Source organism: Pollachius pollachius, assembly GCF_949987615.1.
Source record: "Pollachius pollachius genome assembly, chromosome: 16".
Lineage (NCBI taxonomy): Eukaryota > Metazoa > Chordata > Actinopteri > Gadiformes > Gadidae > Pollachius > Pollachius pollachius.
The window spans coordinates 1,193,643-1,212,229 of record NC_136949.1 but is presented as its reverse complement, the minus strand read 5'-3'; the positions used below and the strand labels follow the sequence as shown (position 1 = coordinate 1,212,229).

The following is an 18,587-nucleotide window of genomic DNA, read 5'->3' as shown; positions in this document are numbered from 1 at the left end:
TTATAAATACATTTTACTGACTTACTTACTATAACAGCTTCTTCAGCCTCCTGTCACCTGGGAGACGGTCTGCAGCCTCCAGGCCAGCTCCACTACACTGGGAAACAGATTTTTTCCCACCAGGCTGTCAGGAAGCTCAACTCTCTCCCGTCTCTCCCTCCCTCCCCTCTGCCCCCACGAACTCTGGACTCTGAAACCCCCTCCCATTTGCCCCCCAGAACCCTCGACCATTTACATTTTTTCCTTTATTGAATAAATACCGTTTTGTTTGACCGTTTTGTTTTGCCTACCTTTGAAGTATTCAGATTCATCTAGCACTATTTAGAACTTATTTATTATAAATATTACTTTTGTATTTATTTTTTTCTAATATATCCTTTTCTACCTATTGCACCGTGGGTCAGAGACAAACGCAATTTCGATTCCTCTATTTGTCTGGCACTTAATTTTGAATTGACAATAAAGCTGACTTTGAAATTCCAACTTTTTATATATCAATCAGGTCGATAATGTTTCTTTATTTTTGCATCATTTTTTTATATTAATGATTTAGTCCCTGTATATTTGTTTGTGGTTTTTATTCCTCATCTAATCTCATATTAGTTTATCTTAATCCAACAGCAGATGTCGTTTCCCAAAGCGTAAAAACGCGTTCCCCCTCCGCAAAGGCAGAGGGCGCCCTCCTGTTCCTCCCGCCTGCTCTAAAATCCCCCTTCATGCTTCCTCCGCGAGGTTAGAGGACCAGGAACCCGGCCGAGATGACAACATTACGGGCTTTCACCTGCGATGACTTGTTCAAATTCAACAACATGTGAGTCCGCCGCTGTGAATCCCTTCTGCTGATGAGTGCGTGGGTGTGATTGTGGCTCGCTGCGGTTGCGGGTCGTCCTCACAGCGGGGGACGGGACGGCGAGGTCCCCCTGTGGACAGCTTGTATGACCCGGGTCTCCTCTCTTGTGTCCTCACAGCAACCTGGACCCGCTGACGGAGACCGTATCCTCCCGCTGCAGGGTGCTGGGTGCTGGGTGGGCGGCGGGAGGGGGATGAGGTCCGGCCGGCTTATCTTCAAGCCTAGCGGGGTGAATCGGTTTGTTTCATCAGTAATTCAGGTCAAGTGTGGTTAGGGTTATAATTGGCTGCCGGGTTCATTAAGTATGTAGTGGGACATCCAACGTATTCAACGTCCTCCTAATCGATAACGATATCCATCATGGTGTCAACAGTTTCCTGGATGGGGTTAGGATGAGCATGAGTGTTTACCAGATGGTCTCATGTCGTACGTCTCCCCCCGTGGTTCCATCCCCTCCTGTCGCTCAATCACCCGTCACTGTCATCCTCATCAAAACACTATTTCCCCGTCAACTAATACTATTTCACTAAGCATCATCAGTAATACTGTATTGTATTGGTCTTAATTGGACCCATTTCACTTCACACTTACCTATATTGATCATGAACAATCAACATATATTACATTACAGGACAAATATTGACAATTTACATCGTAAATTAAGTTGTGTAGGAATTCACAAGGTCCCCCAGGAACCTGCCTCTAGGATAAGTCTACCCCTCTTCCTAGGGGGTCCGTACCCCTCTTCCCTGGTCTCCCCAAAGGGTTAATTGTGATCTCTTTAAACCATTGTACTGTACTGGGAAGGCTCCCTAACTGTCCCCCAGTATGGGATCCCGTTCTACCTCCAGTACCTCGCCCACTGGCCCGAGTACTTCATCGTGGCCGAGGCGCCGGGGGCGGAGCTGATGGGCTACAGTGAGTACCGTCCGTCCGTCCATCCGTCAGTCTGTCGTGAGCGTTTGAATGGGAGCTGAGGTGTTTTGTTGTACCCCCCCCCCCCCCCCCCCCAGTCATGGGGAAGGCGGAGGGCTCGGTGGCACGGGAGGACTGGCACGGTCACGTGACGGCGCTGTCGGTGGCACCCGAGTTCCGGCGGCTAGGCCTGGCCGCCAAGCTGATGGACATGCTGGAGGAGATCTCCGAGAGGTGCGTGGTCGTCACGGCGACCGGAGGATAGGACCCGGAGTGACTGTCGAGTAGGGCACGTTTTGTAGGACGAGTGTTGTCACGTAGTAATGGTATTGTAACATGTAGTAATGGTATTGTAACATGCAGTAATGGTATTGTTACATGTTGTAATGATATTGTAACATGCAGTAATGGTATTGTTACATGTAGTAATGGTATTGTAACATGTAGTAATTGTATTGTTACATGCAGTAATGGTATTGTATCATGCAGTAATGGTATTGCTTGACCGAATGCTCTAAGATAATTGAAAGATATAGTAGCACGGTATAGTGTCTTAATGCTCTAACCATACGGTGTGACTAAATGCTCTAACAGTACATTAACAGTACGCTGTGACTAGATGCTCTGCTAGAGCATTTAGTCACACTACTGTTAGTCTAACAGTAGTGTGACTAGATGCTCTAACAGTAGTGACTAGATGCTCCAACAGTAGTGTGACTCGATGCTCTAACAGTAGTGTGACTAAGAGCTCTAACAGTAGTGTGACTAATTGCTCTAACAGTAGTGTGACTGGATGCTCTAACAGTAGTGTGTCTAGATGCTCTAACAGTAGTGACTAGATGCTCTAACAGTAGTGTGACTAGATGCTCTAACAGTAGTGTGACTAGATGCTCTAACAGTAGTGTGTCTAGATGCTCTAACAGTAGTGACTAGATGCTCTAACCGTTCTGTGGTGTTGCAGGAAGGGCGGGTTCTTCGTGGACCTGTTCGTGCGCGTCTCCAACCAGGTAGCGGTGAGCATGTACAAGCAGCTGGGCTACAGCGTGTACCGCACCGTCATAGAGTACTACTCGGCCAGCAACGGGGACCCCGACGAAGACGCATACGGTAGGACAACACCCCACTCCATTCTGCTCATTAACTGCCACTTATCACTCCATAAGGTCTACTCTATCCATCCGGAGTCCATGGTTCGGTTCATATAGACCTCTGAAAAAAAGTCCCTCCTCCGAGGCTCCCGTTCCCTCGGTCAAATGCCTACGGGAAATAACACAGGGTTTAGAATGATCGTACATAACAAACTCTGTAGGTGGCGAAGAAGTAAAAGCTGCGTAATGTTTTGAACTACTCTTTCCATCTAGTTTCCACTAGGGTTTTGGATTGTCGGTGCCTTTTAAAGTAGCATTAATAATCGTTTACTACTTTTAACGGCACCGACAATCCAACTCTGTCGAACTAGATGGAAAAAGAGTGTAGTTCAAAACGTGACGCAGCTTTTACTTCTTCGCCACCTACAGAGTTTATGTACGATCATTCTAAACCCCATGTTATTTCCCGTAGACATCTGACCGAGGGAACGGGAGCCTCGGAGGAGGGACTTATTCTTCAGAGGTCTATTGGTTCTTCATGCAGGTGTTCCACCGTGTTGAACCAGTCTGACGTTCTGCTTGTTCTCCTGTGTTGCAGACATGAGGAAGGCGCTGTCCCGGGACACGGAGAAGAGGTCCATCATCCCTCTGCCCCACCCCGTCAGGCCGGAGGACATAGAGTGACCCCTGATCCCCCACCCTGTGAGGTCATAGTTACCCCTGACCCCGTGAGACCAGAGGACATAATGACCCCTGACCCCGGCAGACTAGTGACCCCTCATTGCGTTACTGTACATAGGTAAATACGACAGGAAGTGGTGTTGGTCTGGCTTCCTGTCCGCTCGTTCAGTCAGACACTGGTTACCCACGGACCCTCAAACTTCTTTTATACGAGTAGAGTTCACATTTGTTACCACAAAGTTCCTGAGGAAACGATTTGTTGTGAAATAATGCGAGTTTGTTGTTGAAGAGGTGTGTATTTACAGTGGATTCACAGATACAAACATGGACAATAAAGATTGCTCTAAGGCCAGTATCGTTGGTTTCGTTATAAAAAAACATAGAAATTGAAGACCCCCCCCCCCCCCCCCCCCACATGGTGAAGACCCCTCCCTCACATACCCCACCCCACATGGTGAAGACTCCCCCGAGACGGTGTAAGCTACTTCTTCTGGCTAGAACCCTCCTCATCACTATCACTGCTGCTGCTGCTGCTGCTGCTGCTGTCATCAGGAGCAGGCTTCTCCTCCCTAGGCTGCTTTTCCTCCCTCCTGGGCCCCTTCCTCTCCTCACCCCTAGACCTCTTCCTCTCCTCACCTCGGCTCCTCTCCTCACCCCTCCTAGATCTCTCCCTCTCCTCACCCCTAGATCTCTCCCTCTCCTCACCCCTAGATCTCTCCCTCTCCTCACCCCTAGATCTCTCCCTCTCCTCACCCCGGCTCCTCTCCTTCTCCTCACCCCTAGATCTCTCCCTCTCCTCACCCCTAGATCTCTCCCTCTCCTCACCCCGGCTCCTCTCCTTCTCCTCACCCCTAGATCTCTCCCTCTCCTCCTCCCTAGGCTGCCTCTCCTTCTCCCTCTCCTCCTCCCTAGGCTGCCTCTCCTTCTCCTCCTCCCTAGGCTGCCTCTCCTTCTCCTTCTCCTCCTCCCTAGGCTGCCTCTCCTTTTCCTCACCACTGGGCCTCTCCTCTCCCCTAGACTCCTCCTCCTCCTCCTCCCCCCTGGGGTCTTCTGGGTCTTCAGCCGGTGATTTGCCGGCGGGCTTCTCTGACGATGCCTCTCCTCCCTCCTCCTCCTCCCCCTCCTCCTCTGGTTTTCCTTCGGCTGGGGCCTCCTCCTTCTCCTTGTCCTCCTCCTCGTCGTCCTCCTCCTCCTCCTCGTCCTCCGCCTGCTGCTGCCTCTTCCACATCTTGGCCATGGCCAGCAGCTTGAGGTTGGGCTGGTTAGCCGCGTCCTCGGGGAAGATGTAGTCGTAGTACTCCTCCCAGCCCGCGTCCGACTGCAACACACGGTGCACCCCTCAGCATGTTAGACACCCCTCAGTACGTCACAACACACGGTGCACCCCTCAGCATGTTAGACACCCCTCAGTACGTTACAACACACGGTGCACCCCTCAGCATGTTAGACACCCCTCAGTACGTTACAACACACGGTGCACCCCTCAGCATGTTAGACACCCCTCAGTACGTTACAACACACGGTGCACCCCTCAGCATGTTAGACACCCCTCAGTACGTTACAACACACGGTGCACCCCTCAGCATGTTAGACACCCCTCAGTACGTTACAACACACGGTGCACCCCTCAGCATGTTACACCACGCTCGGTCCGTTACACACCCCTCAGTATGTTACACCACGCTCGGTACGTTACAACACACAGTACTAGTCTAGGCCCTAGACTAGTACCCTATAGGGCCCTAGAGTCTAGGGCCCTATAGGGTACTAGCCTAGGGCCCTATAGAGTACTAGTCTAGGGCCCTATAGGGTACTAGCCTAGGGCCCTATAGGGTACTAGCCTAGGGCCCTATAGGGTACTAGTCTAGGGCCCTATAGGGTACTAGCCTAGGGCCCTATAGGGTACTAGCGTAGGGCCCTATAGGGTACTAGTCTAGGGCCCTATAGGGTACTAGCCTAGGGCCCTATAGGGTACTAGCCTAGGGCCCTATAGGGTACTAGTCTAGGGCCCTATAGGGTACTAGTCTAGGGCCCTATAGGGTACTAGTCTAGGGCCCTACAGGCAACATCACAGTGGCTGACTGTGGCTACGTTGTCCACTCTGTGAAAAGCACTTTGATGCTAGTTTCTCTTTTATCAATCGAGTCCCCCCCCCCAAATCAATCAGTGTGAGGTCACGACTGCACCCTCGTCCCGATTGGACGTCCAATGAGAGAGCAGGCTAACGCGGCGGCGGCGGCGGCGGCCTCCTCCTACCCCGTCCTCGGCGGTCAGCTTCCTCCTCTTCTTGACCTTCTCGGGGAGCAGCTTGGAGACCCGCTCCAGGTCCTGGTCCGAGCCGAAGGCGGCCTCCAGGTCGCGCCACGCCTCCATGAGCATCAGCCGCTCCTCCTTCTCCTCGCAGCTCCTCATGCTCTTGTTGGCCTCCTCGTAGATCTGCCGGCTGCGCTGCAGGCGCTGTGGCGCCTCCACCGACAGCTCGAACTTAGCGAAGCTGATCCAGACCTGGGGGTCAGAGGTCAGGGGTCAGAGGTCGGGGGGGGGGGGAGTCTTACTTTACCCTGCTAGGTGTGTGTGTAACGTTGCCTTAAGGTGTGTGTAGCGTTACCTTAGTGTGCTGTGTGTAGCGTTACCCTAGCGTGCTAGGTGTGTGTAGCGTTACCCTAGTGTGCTAGGTGTGTGTAGCGTTACCTTAGTGTGCTGTGTGTAGCGTTACCCTAGTGTGCTAGGTATGTGTAGCGTTACCTTAGCGTGCTGGGTGTGTGTATCCTTACCTTAACGTGCTGGGTGTGTGTATCCTTACCTTAACGTGCTGGGTGTGTGTATCCTTACCTTAACGTGCTGGGTGTGTGTATCCTTAACGTGCTGGGTGTGTGTATCCTTAACGTGCTGGGTGTGTGTATCCTTAACGTGCTGGGTGTGTGTATCCTTAACGTGCTGGGTGTGTGTATCCTTAACGTGCTGGGTGTGTGTATCCTTAACGTGCTGGGTGTGTGTATCCTTAACGTGCTGGGTGTGTGTATCCTTAACGTGCTGGGTGTGTGTATCCTTAACGTGCTGGGTGTGTGTATCCTTAACGTGCTGGGTGTGTGTATCCTTAACGTGCTGGGTGTGTGTATCCTTAACGTGCTGGGTATGTGTATCCTTAACGTGCTGGGTGTGTGTATCCTTAACGTGCTGGGTGTGTGTATCCTTAACGTGCTGGGTGTGTGTATCCTTAACGTGCTGGGTGTGTGTATCCTTAACGTGCTGGGTGTGTGTATCCTTAACGTGCTGGGTGTGTGTATCCTTAACGTGCTGGGTGTGTGTATCCTTAACGTGCTGGGTGTGTGTATCCTTAACGTGCTGGGTGTGTGTATCCTTAACGTGCTGGGTGTGTGTATCCTTAACGTGCTGGGTGTGTGTATCCTTACCTTAACGTGCTGGGTGTGTGTATCCTTAACGTGCTGGGTGTGTGTATCCTTACCTTAACGTGCTGGGTGCGCTGCAGCAGTCTCTGGTACAGGTCCCTGGTGTGGTCGAACTCCTCCTGCTCGATCTCAAAGTCGATGTAGGACTTCCACAGCACCTGCGGAGCGGCAGAGATGTTAGGGTATGGGGGGGCGAGTCAGCCCCGCAGGGCGACAGCCAGCTCGTCGGGAGCAGTCAGGGCGAGGCGTCTCGCTCAGGGACACCTCGACACTCAGGAGGAGCCAGGGATCGAACCAGCAACCTTCTGGTTACCAGCCGACCCGCTCTACCTCCTGAGCCACATGCCGCCCATAGAACTGTAGCTCCCCCCCCCCTACCTCGGGCATGTCCAGACGGGGCTGTCCGATGGCGAGCTCGAAGATGGCGCGGGCTCGCTCCACGTCGCCCAGGATGGTCTCCAGCTCGGCGAACTTGATCCAGGTGGAGCAGTTCTCGGGGCTGAACTCCAGGTACTTCTCGTACAGCTTCCTGCAGCGGTCGAACTCGCGCAGCTGCAGCTCCAGCTCGATGTAGCCCTTGAACAGCTTGTTCTTGGGGCACTTCCCGATGGCTGAGCCCTGGGGGGGCAGAGGTCAAAGGTTGAAGGGCCACTCCAGAGGCTGTAACCTTATTGATTTAGCTCATTTGTCGGCCATTAGCTGGTGGTAGGTGAGGCTGTGTCAGCCGCTAGCTTTGTGTCAGCCGCTAGCTGTGTGTTAGCATGTCTCACCAGGCCCCTGCGGGCGGCGGGGAGGTTCTTCTGGCGGATCTCGAACTGGCTGTAGAGGAGCCACATCTTGGCGAAGGTGAACTGGGGGAGGAGATCAGGGTCAGACGCTAACACTGAGGACACGCTAAGGACACGCTGAGGACACGCAGACCCCCCCCTGGGTCAGGGCTCTGGTGTCAGGGCAACACACTAACGGCACGCGTCTGATCACGTTATCCCACCAAATGTCCTGCCACTCCCAAAGTCGGAGGCATAAAAGTTGAACCAACACCGAAGGGTCAGGGGTCAGCGGGTCGAGTAGTTATGCATTAAATAGGTCAAAGTTCAAAGGGCTATTTCATGAGGTACTCAATCACTGAGCACAGGGGTTGAACCCAGAACATCACGTACCTTTTTGTGAGGGATGAGGTCCAGGCAGGCCTGATACACCTGACGCGTCCTCTCAGGGTCCTGACCACAAGAGAAGGAGGTTGATGTTCAAGGGCACTAAAGGTCATCCGAGCAGCACAGACCGACAGCAGGAAGGGCAGCAACAGACTACTGATGTTCCCAGACCATTTTTTCCTTCCCGCGACTGATTCAGATTCCTGATCTTGAGTACCGATACAGAGTATAAACCGATACAGCATCTAGCATTGGAACTACTAACAGCACTTGTTCTTATTGAAGGGTTCTCTTACGGTGACAGCAATATATAGTCGGTTCACTTACACACTATTTTTTTCGGAACTAGATCATTTAATACATTTGTATTATTGTAGTTAAGCATGAGCATCCATGTTTTTCCGACTTGGTAGCTCGAACGCATGTCCGTCGCAGATGACGCGTTTCCTATTCCGACTTTCCATCTGCGACCGTAAACAAACCCAGCATAGCGCCGTAGTGTTTGAGGTTCTCTGTGTACTAAAGGAGCTAGTCACGTGATGTATCGGATCAGCCCATAGACTTGCGTACTCGCAGATACCCCGTACGGCATTTAAGCAGTATCGGAGGAATATCCGATCCTGGTGTGGAAACAGCTGTACTACGGTGGTGGTGGTGGTGGTGGTGGTGGTGGTGGTGTTCAGACCGCTGCCCCACCTTGACCTCCAGCTCCTCGTAGAGGGCGTAGTTGATCCACAGGTAGATGTAGCGGCGCCAGTGCCTCTTCTCCTGGATGGGGGGCATGTTGGCGATGGCTCGCTCGTACACGTCCCTCACCGCGTCCGCCTCCGCGTCACTCTCCACCAGGCGCAGGTAGTCGAACCAGGCGTCGTAGTTGTGAGGGTTAGCCTGGGGGACGGGGTCAACGTTAAGGTCAGGGGGTCGGGCAGGGACAGCTTAGCTCAGGAGGTAGAGCGGGTTGTCCGGTAACCGGAGGGTTGCTAGTTCGGTCCCCGGCTCCTCCTAGCTGCGTGTGAATGTGTGTGTCCGCTGAACGCCCTGAATGCAAACGGAATGGCCGGAGATGTTCTCCGATGACCACCAGCGGTCCCAGTCCGACCAGTTTCCCCAGCCTGTGGGGGCTGTGCTCCTACCTTGACCTCCTCCTCGTACTGGAACCTCCTCTTGTTGACGATGACGTCCTCGATGCCGCGGCGGTCTCCGAACTTCTTCTCGAACATGGTGTAGTTCTTGAAGAGCTCCTGGGCTTGCGTCTTGGGGATTCGCTCCAGGGCGTACTTGTAGATGACCCGGACGCGCTCCATCTGGGGGGGGGGGGGGAAACCCTTCAGTACCGCTCGGAGCGCTCAGAGGAACCAGTACCGGGGCGGCCACCCGGGTCACACATCGGTTTACGCCGTAACAATGTTAAGACTCAGTTCAGTTCAGTTTCGTAAAATAGATATTCGGAAATTTACATGCATTTTTATTGACTATGATTATTCAGTATTTCTCTATGACTCTTGTCCTCTCCGCTCACCTCCTTCTGCATCTCCTCGAAGCGGGCGAAGGCCACGAACAGCGTCTCATCCACGTGCTCCTCCCCGAAGAACTCCACGGCACGCTCGAACACGCGCCGGCCGTGGGCGATGTAGCCGTGCTTGTCCTCGAAGCGGGCGTACTTGATCCAGTTCTTCACCTCGGGGTGAACCAGGACGAGTGCGGCGCGGTTAAGGAGCACACTTTACAGCAGCCCCCTGCTTTACAGCAGCCCCCTGCTTTACAGCAGCCTCCTGCTTTACAGCAGCCTCCTCTCCTGCTTTACAGCAGCCTCCTCTCCTGCTTTACAGCAGCCTCCTCTCCTGCTTTACAGCAGCCCCCTGCTTTACAGCAGCCTCCTCTCCTGCTTTACAGCAGCCTCCTCTCCTGCTTTACAGCAGCCCCCTGCTTTACAGCAGCCCCCTGCTTTACAGCAGCCTCCTCTCCTGCTTTACAGCAGCCTCCTCTCCTGCTTTACAGCAGCCCCCTGCTTTACAGCAGCCTCCTCTCCTGCTTTACAGCAGCCTCCTCTCCTGCTTTACAGCAGCCTCCTCTCCTGCTTTACAGCAGCCCCCTGCTTTACAGCAGCCTCCTCTCCTGCTTTACAGCAGCCAGCTGCTTTACAGCAGCAGGCTAATGTCCCTGAACCTACAAACCTCTCCTACTATACAATTACAAAACCCTTGAATACACCATAAACACCAATACACTTTAAACCGGACGTTCTGAAACCAAAGACAGACCCACATCCCAACACAGACACACACCCTAAGAAACACACACACATCCCCACACACAGACACACATCCCAACACACACAGACCGCCCGACAGGAAGGATATAGCGCTCGTAGATGCTGCGGGCCTTGTCCACCTCCTTGTAGCGCAGCTCGAAGTTGATGTAGGAGTGCCAAGCCTGCTCCTCGGGCTCCCACTCCGTCCAGCGCTCGAACACCTGCCGGCAGCCCGCCACGTTGCCCAGCAGCCTCCTGCTTTACAGCAGCCTCCTCTCCTGCGTTACAGCAGCCTCCTCTCCTGCTTTACAGCAGCCTCCTCTCCTGCTTTACAGCAGCCCCCTGCTTTACAGCAGCCTCCTCTCCTGCTTTACAGCAGCCTCCTCTCCTGCTTTACAGCAGCCTCCTCTCCTGCTTTACAGCAGCCCCCTGCTTTACAGCAGCCTCCTCTCCTGCTTTACAGCAGCCTCCTCTCCTGCTTTACAGCAGCCCCCTGCTTTACAGCAGCCTCCTCTCCTGCTTTACAGCAGCCTCCTCTCCTGCTTTACAGCAGCCTCCTCTCCTGCTTTACAGCAGCCCCCTGCTTTACAGCAGCCTCCTCTCCTGCTTTACAGCAGCCAGCTGCTTTACAGCAGCAGGCTAATGTCCCTGAACCTACAAACCTCTCCTACTATACAATTACAAAACCCTTGAATACACCATAAACACCAATACACTTTAAACCGGACGTTCTGAAACCAAAGACAGACCCACATCCCAACACAGACACACACCCTAAGAAACACACACACATCCCCACACACAGACACACATCCCAACACACACAGACCGCCCGACAGGAAGGATATAGCGCTCGTAGATGCTGCGGGCCTTGTCCACCTCCTTGTAGCGCAGCTCGAAGTTGATGTAGGAGTGCCAAGCCTGCTCCTCGGGCTCCCACTCCGTCCAGCGCTCGAACACCTGCCGGCAGCCCGCCACGTTGCCCAGCATCTCCTCCATGTACGAGTACTTATACCTGGGGGGGTCAGGGGCAGCTTCTGATTGGACGCCTCATATGATGTCATTCAATGTGGGTAGGGATTTCAAAACTGAAACTTTTTGAAACGTTACCTCAATAGAACCATTCCATGCAATTTCCATTTAATTACAAAAGTTGTGTACAGTTTTATTAATTGACCTTTTACAGTTAAGTGGCTACTTTGATCCAAAACGACGTACGTTAGACTTTTGGGCGCAGGTCATTAGGCAGCAGGTAGGGGTTGGTCCGGGGGCATCTTGCGTTAGGCTGTGGGGGTCTGAACCCGGAACCTCTCAGTGGGGGGGGGTGTGTCATGTGTGGGGACGTACCAGAACTGGTTGACGCGGGGCAGGATGGTGATGGCGCGGTCCCAGATGTTGCGGGCGTGGTTCACCTGGCGGTTCTTCATCTCCATCTCGGCGTACTTCAGCCAGAGGGCGATGTTGCGGTGGTCCACGTCCAGCGCGCGCTCGTAGATGGAGCGCGCCCTGCGAGACACAAACACACGGGGGGGGAGCGTCAGAGCAGGCTACTGGGAGACGGACAGGGCTAGGGGGGTCTGAAGGGTCAGCAAAGCAGCAGAGTTGTTTCCGATACCAGTATCGGAAACTGGTACTGCATTTTGTGCAGTATCGGGTATCGGCGACTACGCAAGTGTACGCTCCGCTCCGATCACATGACTCCTTCGTTACGGAGGCAGAGATCCTCAAACTCTACGGTGTTGAGCTGCGTTCGTTAAGAGTCGGAGGTGGGAAGTCGGAACGGGAAACGCGTCGTCTCCGACCTACGTGCGTTCGAGCTAAGAAGTCGGAATAACATGGATGCCCACGCTCAACTACAAGAATACAAATGTATGATTCTAATTATAGAATATAAATGTAAACGATTTAATTCTGAAAAACCATGCTAGATGCCGTATCGGTATATACTCGGTATCAGCTGATACAAGAATCTGAATCTGTAACGGGAAGGGAACAGATGGTGTGGGAGCAGACGGTAAGGGAACATCTGTAGGAAGCAGCAGTGACAGGATATGAAGCTCGTACCTTTGGACCTCCTTCAGGCTCTCCTCCCATTGGGCGTACTTGATCCAGTTGCTGATCACCGTGCGGTTCTTGCGGATGTTGTCCTCAAACCCCTGCAGGCAGAGGAGCGCGCTTTACGGGGCGTGTCATGATGATGATGAAGGTTTACTTTACATGATGATGACGAAGGTCTACTTTACATGATGATGATGGTCTACTTTACAGGATGATAATGATGAAGGTCTACTTTACATCATGATGATGGTCTACTTTACAGGATGATAATGATGGTCTACTTTACATGATGATGATGATGATGAAGGTCTACGCTATATGATGATGAAGATCTGCTTTAGATACCGTTTATTATTAAAACGACAGCCAACTGTTGGTGTCAGAACAAGAACAGCCAGTCAACACTGAGATACTGAGGGACCTCCGTACCTTCCTCTTCTTCAGCTTGTAGTCGTTGAGCTCCTCTTCATCTGTGATCTTCTGCTTGGGCGGCGGTGGCAGCAGCTCGAGCTCGCGCTCCTTTGCCTCGCGGAGCAGCTGCTCGGCGGTGATCTGCACTTCCGCCGGCGCTTTGTTCTTCACCTGCAGACAGACACACAGACACACGCGTCAGAACTCAGGTCAGCCATCTCTCGTGTGCTCGGATCATCTCCACACGTAACACAACAAGTGGAAGTAGCCTACAAGTTTCCTGTAGCAGCGATGCTAATGCTACATGGCACCAGACAAAGACTTTAAAGTAAAAATAATAAAATCAAAGTTATGTTTCAGCTCAGCATGTCTGCTAGAAACACTTCTAGAGAAGCCCTCCTCCTCTCGGAGGAGCCTCCTCAGCTCGGGTTCCTCTCGCGGCTTCTCGCGCGGACCGAGCAGCCGACTCCGTCCGCTCGTGCTCCGGGTCTCCTCCTACCTTCGCCACTTTGGGGATCCTCTGCTTCCCGGCCGCCGTGGACGCCATGTCGGCAGGATTCACACAACCGTCTAGCTTCGGAAACGATCCGGAGACCCGATGTGCGTGTATGTGGTGGACGGATACTTTTTTGAATTCTACAACAACGTTTAACAAACAGCGCCGATCCGAGCCGCCATGACAGTACCCAGCATGCTCCGCGCGGCGACCCTTCACCCCTGCGCAGCGCCCAATCTGGCAACACCGGCTGCAGCGCGCTGCAGGAAATCTGGCCCAATCTGGCAACTCTGCGGTGCCCGGCGTCGGTCGTGGTGGCGTAGCCATGACGACGGGTCGGCCGAGCGTTGTTCACAGCAACGGACGGTTAACGTCTAATAAATAAAAGAGAGTTCGATAGCTGATAACTGTTAAAACCAGTGGGATGAGACGGATTCTCTCTTTGCATTTCATCCGAAGTTTATAAGTTATTAGTTATAAGTTATTAGTTATTCGGTATTAGTTATTACTAATCGTCATTTCTGCGTTGTTACAAGTCACCCGTTAATTGATAAGACGTTGGTCCGTTAATTAGCGGCCGGTTTTTTCGGGTCTCTAGTCCGGGTCCAGGACCCCTAACCCCCGCCGGGTCTCCAGTCCGGGTCCAGGACCCCTGACCCCCCCGCCGGGTCTGGTCGGGATGAGGACCCTGCGGTCGGAGCGGGGTGAGGAGCTGGCGGTGGCCGCGAGGAGGACGGAGTCCGCGGATGCGCGGGAGATCGACGCGCTGCTTGGCCCCCCAGCCGGGTCGGTGTTCGGGAGGGTCAACGTCATCCACCTGCTGTGAGTTGTACCGACCGGGCCGCGGGGGTCAGACATCAGGGAGCTCCTCTGGTCCACGTTGTTGTCTTTTAATGGAGCTTATTTACTCATTTATGGACGAGCAAATTTCATACCGGATGAATGACACAACCCAAGCTATACACTACACTCAACTTCAGATTTTATAGTTATATAGCGCCCATTATATATATTAAAACAATTATGATAAAAAAAGAATAATAATTAAAATGTATGTATGTACGTATGAAAAAATGTATACATCTATTGAGTTATTTATATATATATATATATCACAACCTTTGGGATTTGCAAATCGTGTTCTTTTACATTGCGATGTCGATTTGATTAATCATTCAGCCCTAGTAATGTTGTAAACGTGCCATAATGTGAACGTCTTTCATGATGTTAACGTTTGTCATGATGTAAACATGTGACTCATGATGTTAACGTCTGTCATGATGTTAACGTTTGTCATGATGTAAACATGTGACTCATGATGGTAACGTTGTGTCATGATGTGAACGTCTGTCATGATGTTAACGTTTGTCATGATGTAAACGTCTGTCATGATGTTAACGTTTGTCATGATGTAAACGTCTGTCATGATGTAAACATGTGACTCATGATGTTAACGTCTGTCATGATGTAAAGGTCATTCATGATGTAAACGTCTGTCATGATGTAAACGTCTGTCATGATGTAAACATGTGACTCATGATGTAAACGTCTGTCATGATGTAAACGTCTGTCATGATGTAAACATGTGACTCATGATGTGAACGTGTGCGTTGTGCGTCCAGGGAGCGGGCCAACCTGGCGGTGACCCTGGCCGGTGAGGGGGGTGAGGTGGTGGGCCACGCCTCCTTCCTGGACCACCCTATAGGGGGTCTGGTGGACCCGGGGGACTGGGAGCCCTACATGCAGAAGCACTTCCAGGCTGGGACCCTCACGGTGAGTGGTCATAGAGGGTCCGCAGTAGTCCAACATGGAGACCAGGAGATCTGTAGGTACCTGCTAACCGTGTGGCTCTCCTGTACTCTACAGCCGCTCAACACGCTCTTCCTCCACCTCTTCGTGGCCCAGCCCGGCTTCGCCCCGGACAGCGTCAGAGAGATCCTGAGGTGACCTCTGACCTCTTAGGAAACAGTAACGTAACAGGTTTGAGGTCTCTGGCCTCATAACACAAAAGAAATACCAACCAGCATAGCCAAGTTGGTTCCCACGCGGGGAACTGGGTCGGACGGGTTTAGGACATGAGCATGAGGATGATGATGATGAGGATGATGAGGTCATGTCAGGTAACCAATCAAACGCCTCGCATCGGTCCACAGAGCCGTGTTCCACGCCGTCCCAGAGCTGCACTTTATCTGCCTGGTCAGCCCCCACCCCCACCCTCTAGGTGAGGCTCCACCGCTCCGTCTGCTCCTCCTGGGCCTCCTCTCTCCTCCTCCTCTCTCTCCTCCTCTCAGAGTCAGTCTCCTCTCTCTCCTCCTCCCAGAGACAGTCTCCTGGGCCTCCTCCTCCTCTCTCTCCTCCTCCCAGAGACAGTCTCCTCTCTCTCCTCCTCCCAGAGACAGTCTCCTCTCTCTCCTCTCTCCTCCTCCCAGAGACAGTCTCCTCTCTTTCCTCTCTCCTCCGCCCAGAGACAGTCTCCTCTCTCTCCTCCTCCCAGAGACAGTCTCCTCTCTCTCCTCTTTCCTCCTCCCAGAGACAGTCTCCTCTCTCTCCTCTCTCCTCCTCCCAGAGACAGTCTCCTCTCTTTCCTCTCTCCTCCTCCCAGAGACAGTCTCCTCTCTCTCCTCTCTCCTCCTCCCAGAGGCAGTCTCCTCTCTCTCCCCTCTCTCCTCCTCCCAGAGACAGTCTCCTCTCTCTCCTCCTCCCAGAGACAGTCTCCTCTCTCTCCTCCTCCCAGAGACAGTCTCCTCTCTCCTCTCTCCTCCTCCCAGAGACAGTCTCCTCTTCCTCTCTCTCCTCCTCCCAGAGACAGTCTCCTCTCTCCTCCTCCCAGAGACACTCTCCTCTCTCTCCTCCTCCCAGAGACAGTCTCCTCTCTCTCCTCTCTCCTCCTCCCAGAGACATTCTCCTCTCTCTCCTCTCTCCTCCTCCCAGAGACAGTCTCCTCTCTCCTCCTCCCAGAGACAGTCTAGGTGGTCTTGTGTTCCCCAGATCCGGTCCTGGAGGAGGTGTTTGAGCCCCTGCGGACCCACCAGGACCCCCCTCCCTGTGTGGCGCTGGTCAGCTACCGCCACCAGTACTGCCCACGCTTACACGTGCGCCAGGGCAGGTAGGCCCCGCCTCCCCCACACCTCTGGTCCTCACACGTCACCCAGCCGCCATCTTGGTTCTGAGGACTGAGGTCCTTCGACACGCGGAGGAACAGTGATCTTTGTGGTTCTCCTGTAGTCTGCTGGGTGTTACGGCATGGGGCGGGTCGGCTGGTCGCCGGAAGGTTGCTAGTTCGATCCCCGGCTCCTCCTTGCCGAGTGCCGAGGTGTCACTGAGGTCTCGCCCTGAGCTGCTCCGGTGTGTGGATGTGGGGCGGTGTTGTAAAGTGCTTTGAGTGGTCGCTGGTTAGATGTTTACATACCGTCCGTTAACCATTGGCTGAGCGTTGAGGTTCCCCCCCCCCCGTGTGTCCAGGGAGGAGGACCACGATGAGCTGCTGCACATCGTCTCGGAGCAGTCCAAGGAGCTGGAGGAGATCCTGGGCTGCTACTCCCTGGCCAAGCTCCTAGAGGAGCAGGACCCCCAGCACCAGACCGCCGTCTGCGAGGTGGGGCCGGCCCACCGCTCACTCAGCGAGACCCCCTCCACACCTCAGCCACAGCCACTCATCACGTCATTCATTCATTCATTCATTCATTCATTCATTCATACATTGGCTGATGTGTGCACATGATGTTGTACAGTTGGCGCCGGCCGCCACCATTTTGTCCGAGGATCTCTGTGGCGTCTGATTGGCTGACGGAGGTTTTCAAATGTTAATAGCGTCACTGGTGGTGATGGGTTGGCCCGGCCGCCTGACCCCCCACTGGGGCCCCTCCCCCTTCCTCCCCCAGCGGGGGGGCTGACAGGGAGGCAGACGTGGTTTCCTGGCAGCATATGGCCGCGGCCCCCTTGGTCCTATGCCAGGACGCTCATCATCTGGGGTCCAGGCAGCTGGAGCCGTCGGGCTCGCTGGGAACGTGTTCCCCGCTCGGCAGAACAAACTGTTCCGCGCTCGGTGGGAACGTGTTCCCCGCTCGCCAGAACACACTGTTCCGCGCTCGGTGGGAACGTGTTCCCCGCTCGGCAGAACACACTGTTCCGCGCTCGGTGGGAACGTGTTCCCCTCTCGGTAGAACACACTGTTCCGCGCGTTGCCTCCCTCAGAACATCACTCAGGGGTCTATGGTTCTAGAGGAGGGAGATGAAGGTTTTCTGTTGTTTGGTAATCAGCTAGATTTGATTTCTATTGCTGAATAAAAGCCAAACTCCAGTTCTTCTGGAGAACCTTGTTGGTGCAGATTGTAGGCTGAAGTTCCTCCACTGTTGTGTGTTCTCTGGTGCTCAACGTGCTCTAGAAGGTGTCTCTGCAGGACTGCAGCTCCACCACTCAATGGAAACGGGAAGGATAGGCCGTGACAGACAGCAGAACCTCTGACTAATATAATGATAATGTCATGATATGAATGATCTACTCACCAAAAGATATGGACCTCCATAGAGAGGTGGACCTCAGAGAGAGGTGGACCTCACAGAGAGGTGAACCTCATAGAGAGGTGGACCTCACAGAGAGGTGGACCTCATAGAGAGGTGGACCTCACAGAGAGGTGGACCTCACAGAGAGGTGGACCTCCATAGAGAGGTGGACCTCACAGAGAGGTGGACCTCACAGAGAGGTGGACCTCCATAGAGAGGTGGACCTCCATAGAGAGGTGAACCTCACAGAGAGGTGGACCTCCATAGAGAGGTGGACCTCATAGAGAGGTGGACCTCACAGAGAGGTGGACCTCCATAAAGAGGTGGACCTCCATAGAGAGGTGGACCTCACAGAGAGGTGGACCTCACAGAGAGGTGGACCTCACAGAGAGGTGGACCTCCATAGAGAGGTGGACCTCCATAGAGAGGTGGACCTCACAGAGAGGTGGACATCATAGAGAGGTGGACCTCACAGAGAGGTGGACCTCACAGAGAGGTGGACCTCACAGAGAGGTGGACCTCCATAGAGAGGTGGACCTCATAGAGAGGTGGACCTCACAGAGAGGTGGACCTCATAGAGAGGTGGACCTCACAGAGAGGTGGACCTCACAGAGAGGTGGACCTCCATAGAGAGGTGGACCTCACAGAGAGGTGGACCTCCATAGAGAGGTGGACCTCCATAGAGAGGTGGACCTCACAGAGAGGTGGACCTCACAGAGAGGTGGACCTCACAGAGGTGGACCTCACAGAGAGGTGGACCTCCATAGAGA

At 53.5% G+C, this 18,587-nt stretch overlaps 3 protein-coding genes across 3 annotated transcripts in view; 2 read left to right on the top strand and 1 right to left on the bottom strand.

The window, feature by feature from the left end:
• Positions 1-709: 709 nt before the first annotated feature.
• On the top strand, positions 710-3,879 carry naa20 (N-alpha-acetyltransferase 20, NatB catalytic subunit). Its single transcript, XM_079753961.1, has 6 exons — positions 710-811; positions 969-993; positions 1,678-1,768; positions 1,864-1,999; positions 2,727-2,872; positions 3,452-3,879. The coding sequence occupies exons 1-6, from the start codon at positions 759-761 to the stop codon at positions 3,535-3,537; spliced, it is 537 nt and encodes a 178-aa protein (XP_079610087.1). The 5' UTR covers positions 710-758; the 3' UTR covers positions 3,538-3,879.
• Positions 3,715-13,486, bottom strand: crnkl1 (crooked neck pre-mRNA splicing factor 1; the record flags this gene model as incomplete). The annotated part of the gene is made up of 16 exons (XM_079754168.1): positions 13,318-13,486; positions 12,837-12,989; positions 12,414-12,505; positions 11,697-11,855; positions 11,328-11,364; positions 10,436-10,588; positions 9,618-9,776; positions 9,232-9,402; positions 8,795-8,986; positions 8,105-8,164; positions 7,715-7,795; positions 7,323-7,562; positions 7,001-7,102; positions 5,791-6,039; positions 4,452-4,852; positions 3,715-3,736 (listed from the first exon to the last, which is right to left on the bottom strand). Exons 1-16 carry the CDS (start codon positions 13,363-13,365, stop codon positions 3,715-3,717), a joined length of 2,319 nt encoding a protein of 772 aa, XP_079610294.1. The 5' UTR covers positions 13,366-13,486.
• Positions 13,487-13,993: 507 nt separating this feature from the next.
• The window catches only part of cfap61 (cilia and flagella associated protein 61), a gene marked incomplete at both ends in the record, with an annotated part of 26,659 nt that continues 22,065 nt past the window's right edge, over positions 13,994-18,587 (top strand). Inside the window, 6 exon segments of the mRNA XM_079753399.1 lie at positions 13,994-14,136; positions 14,937-15,087; positions 15,181-15,257; positions 15,468-15,535; positions 16,303-16,420; positions 16,777-16,909. Of these exon segments, the coding sequence (XP_079609525.1) occupies positions 13,994-14,136; positions 14,937-15,087; positions 15,181-15,257; positions 15,468-15,535; positions 16,303-16,420; positions 16,777-16,909 (690 nt within the window).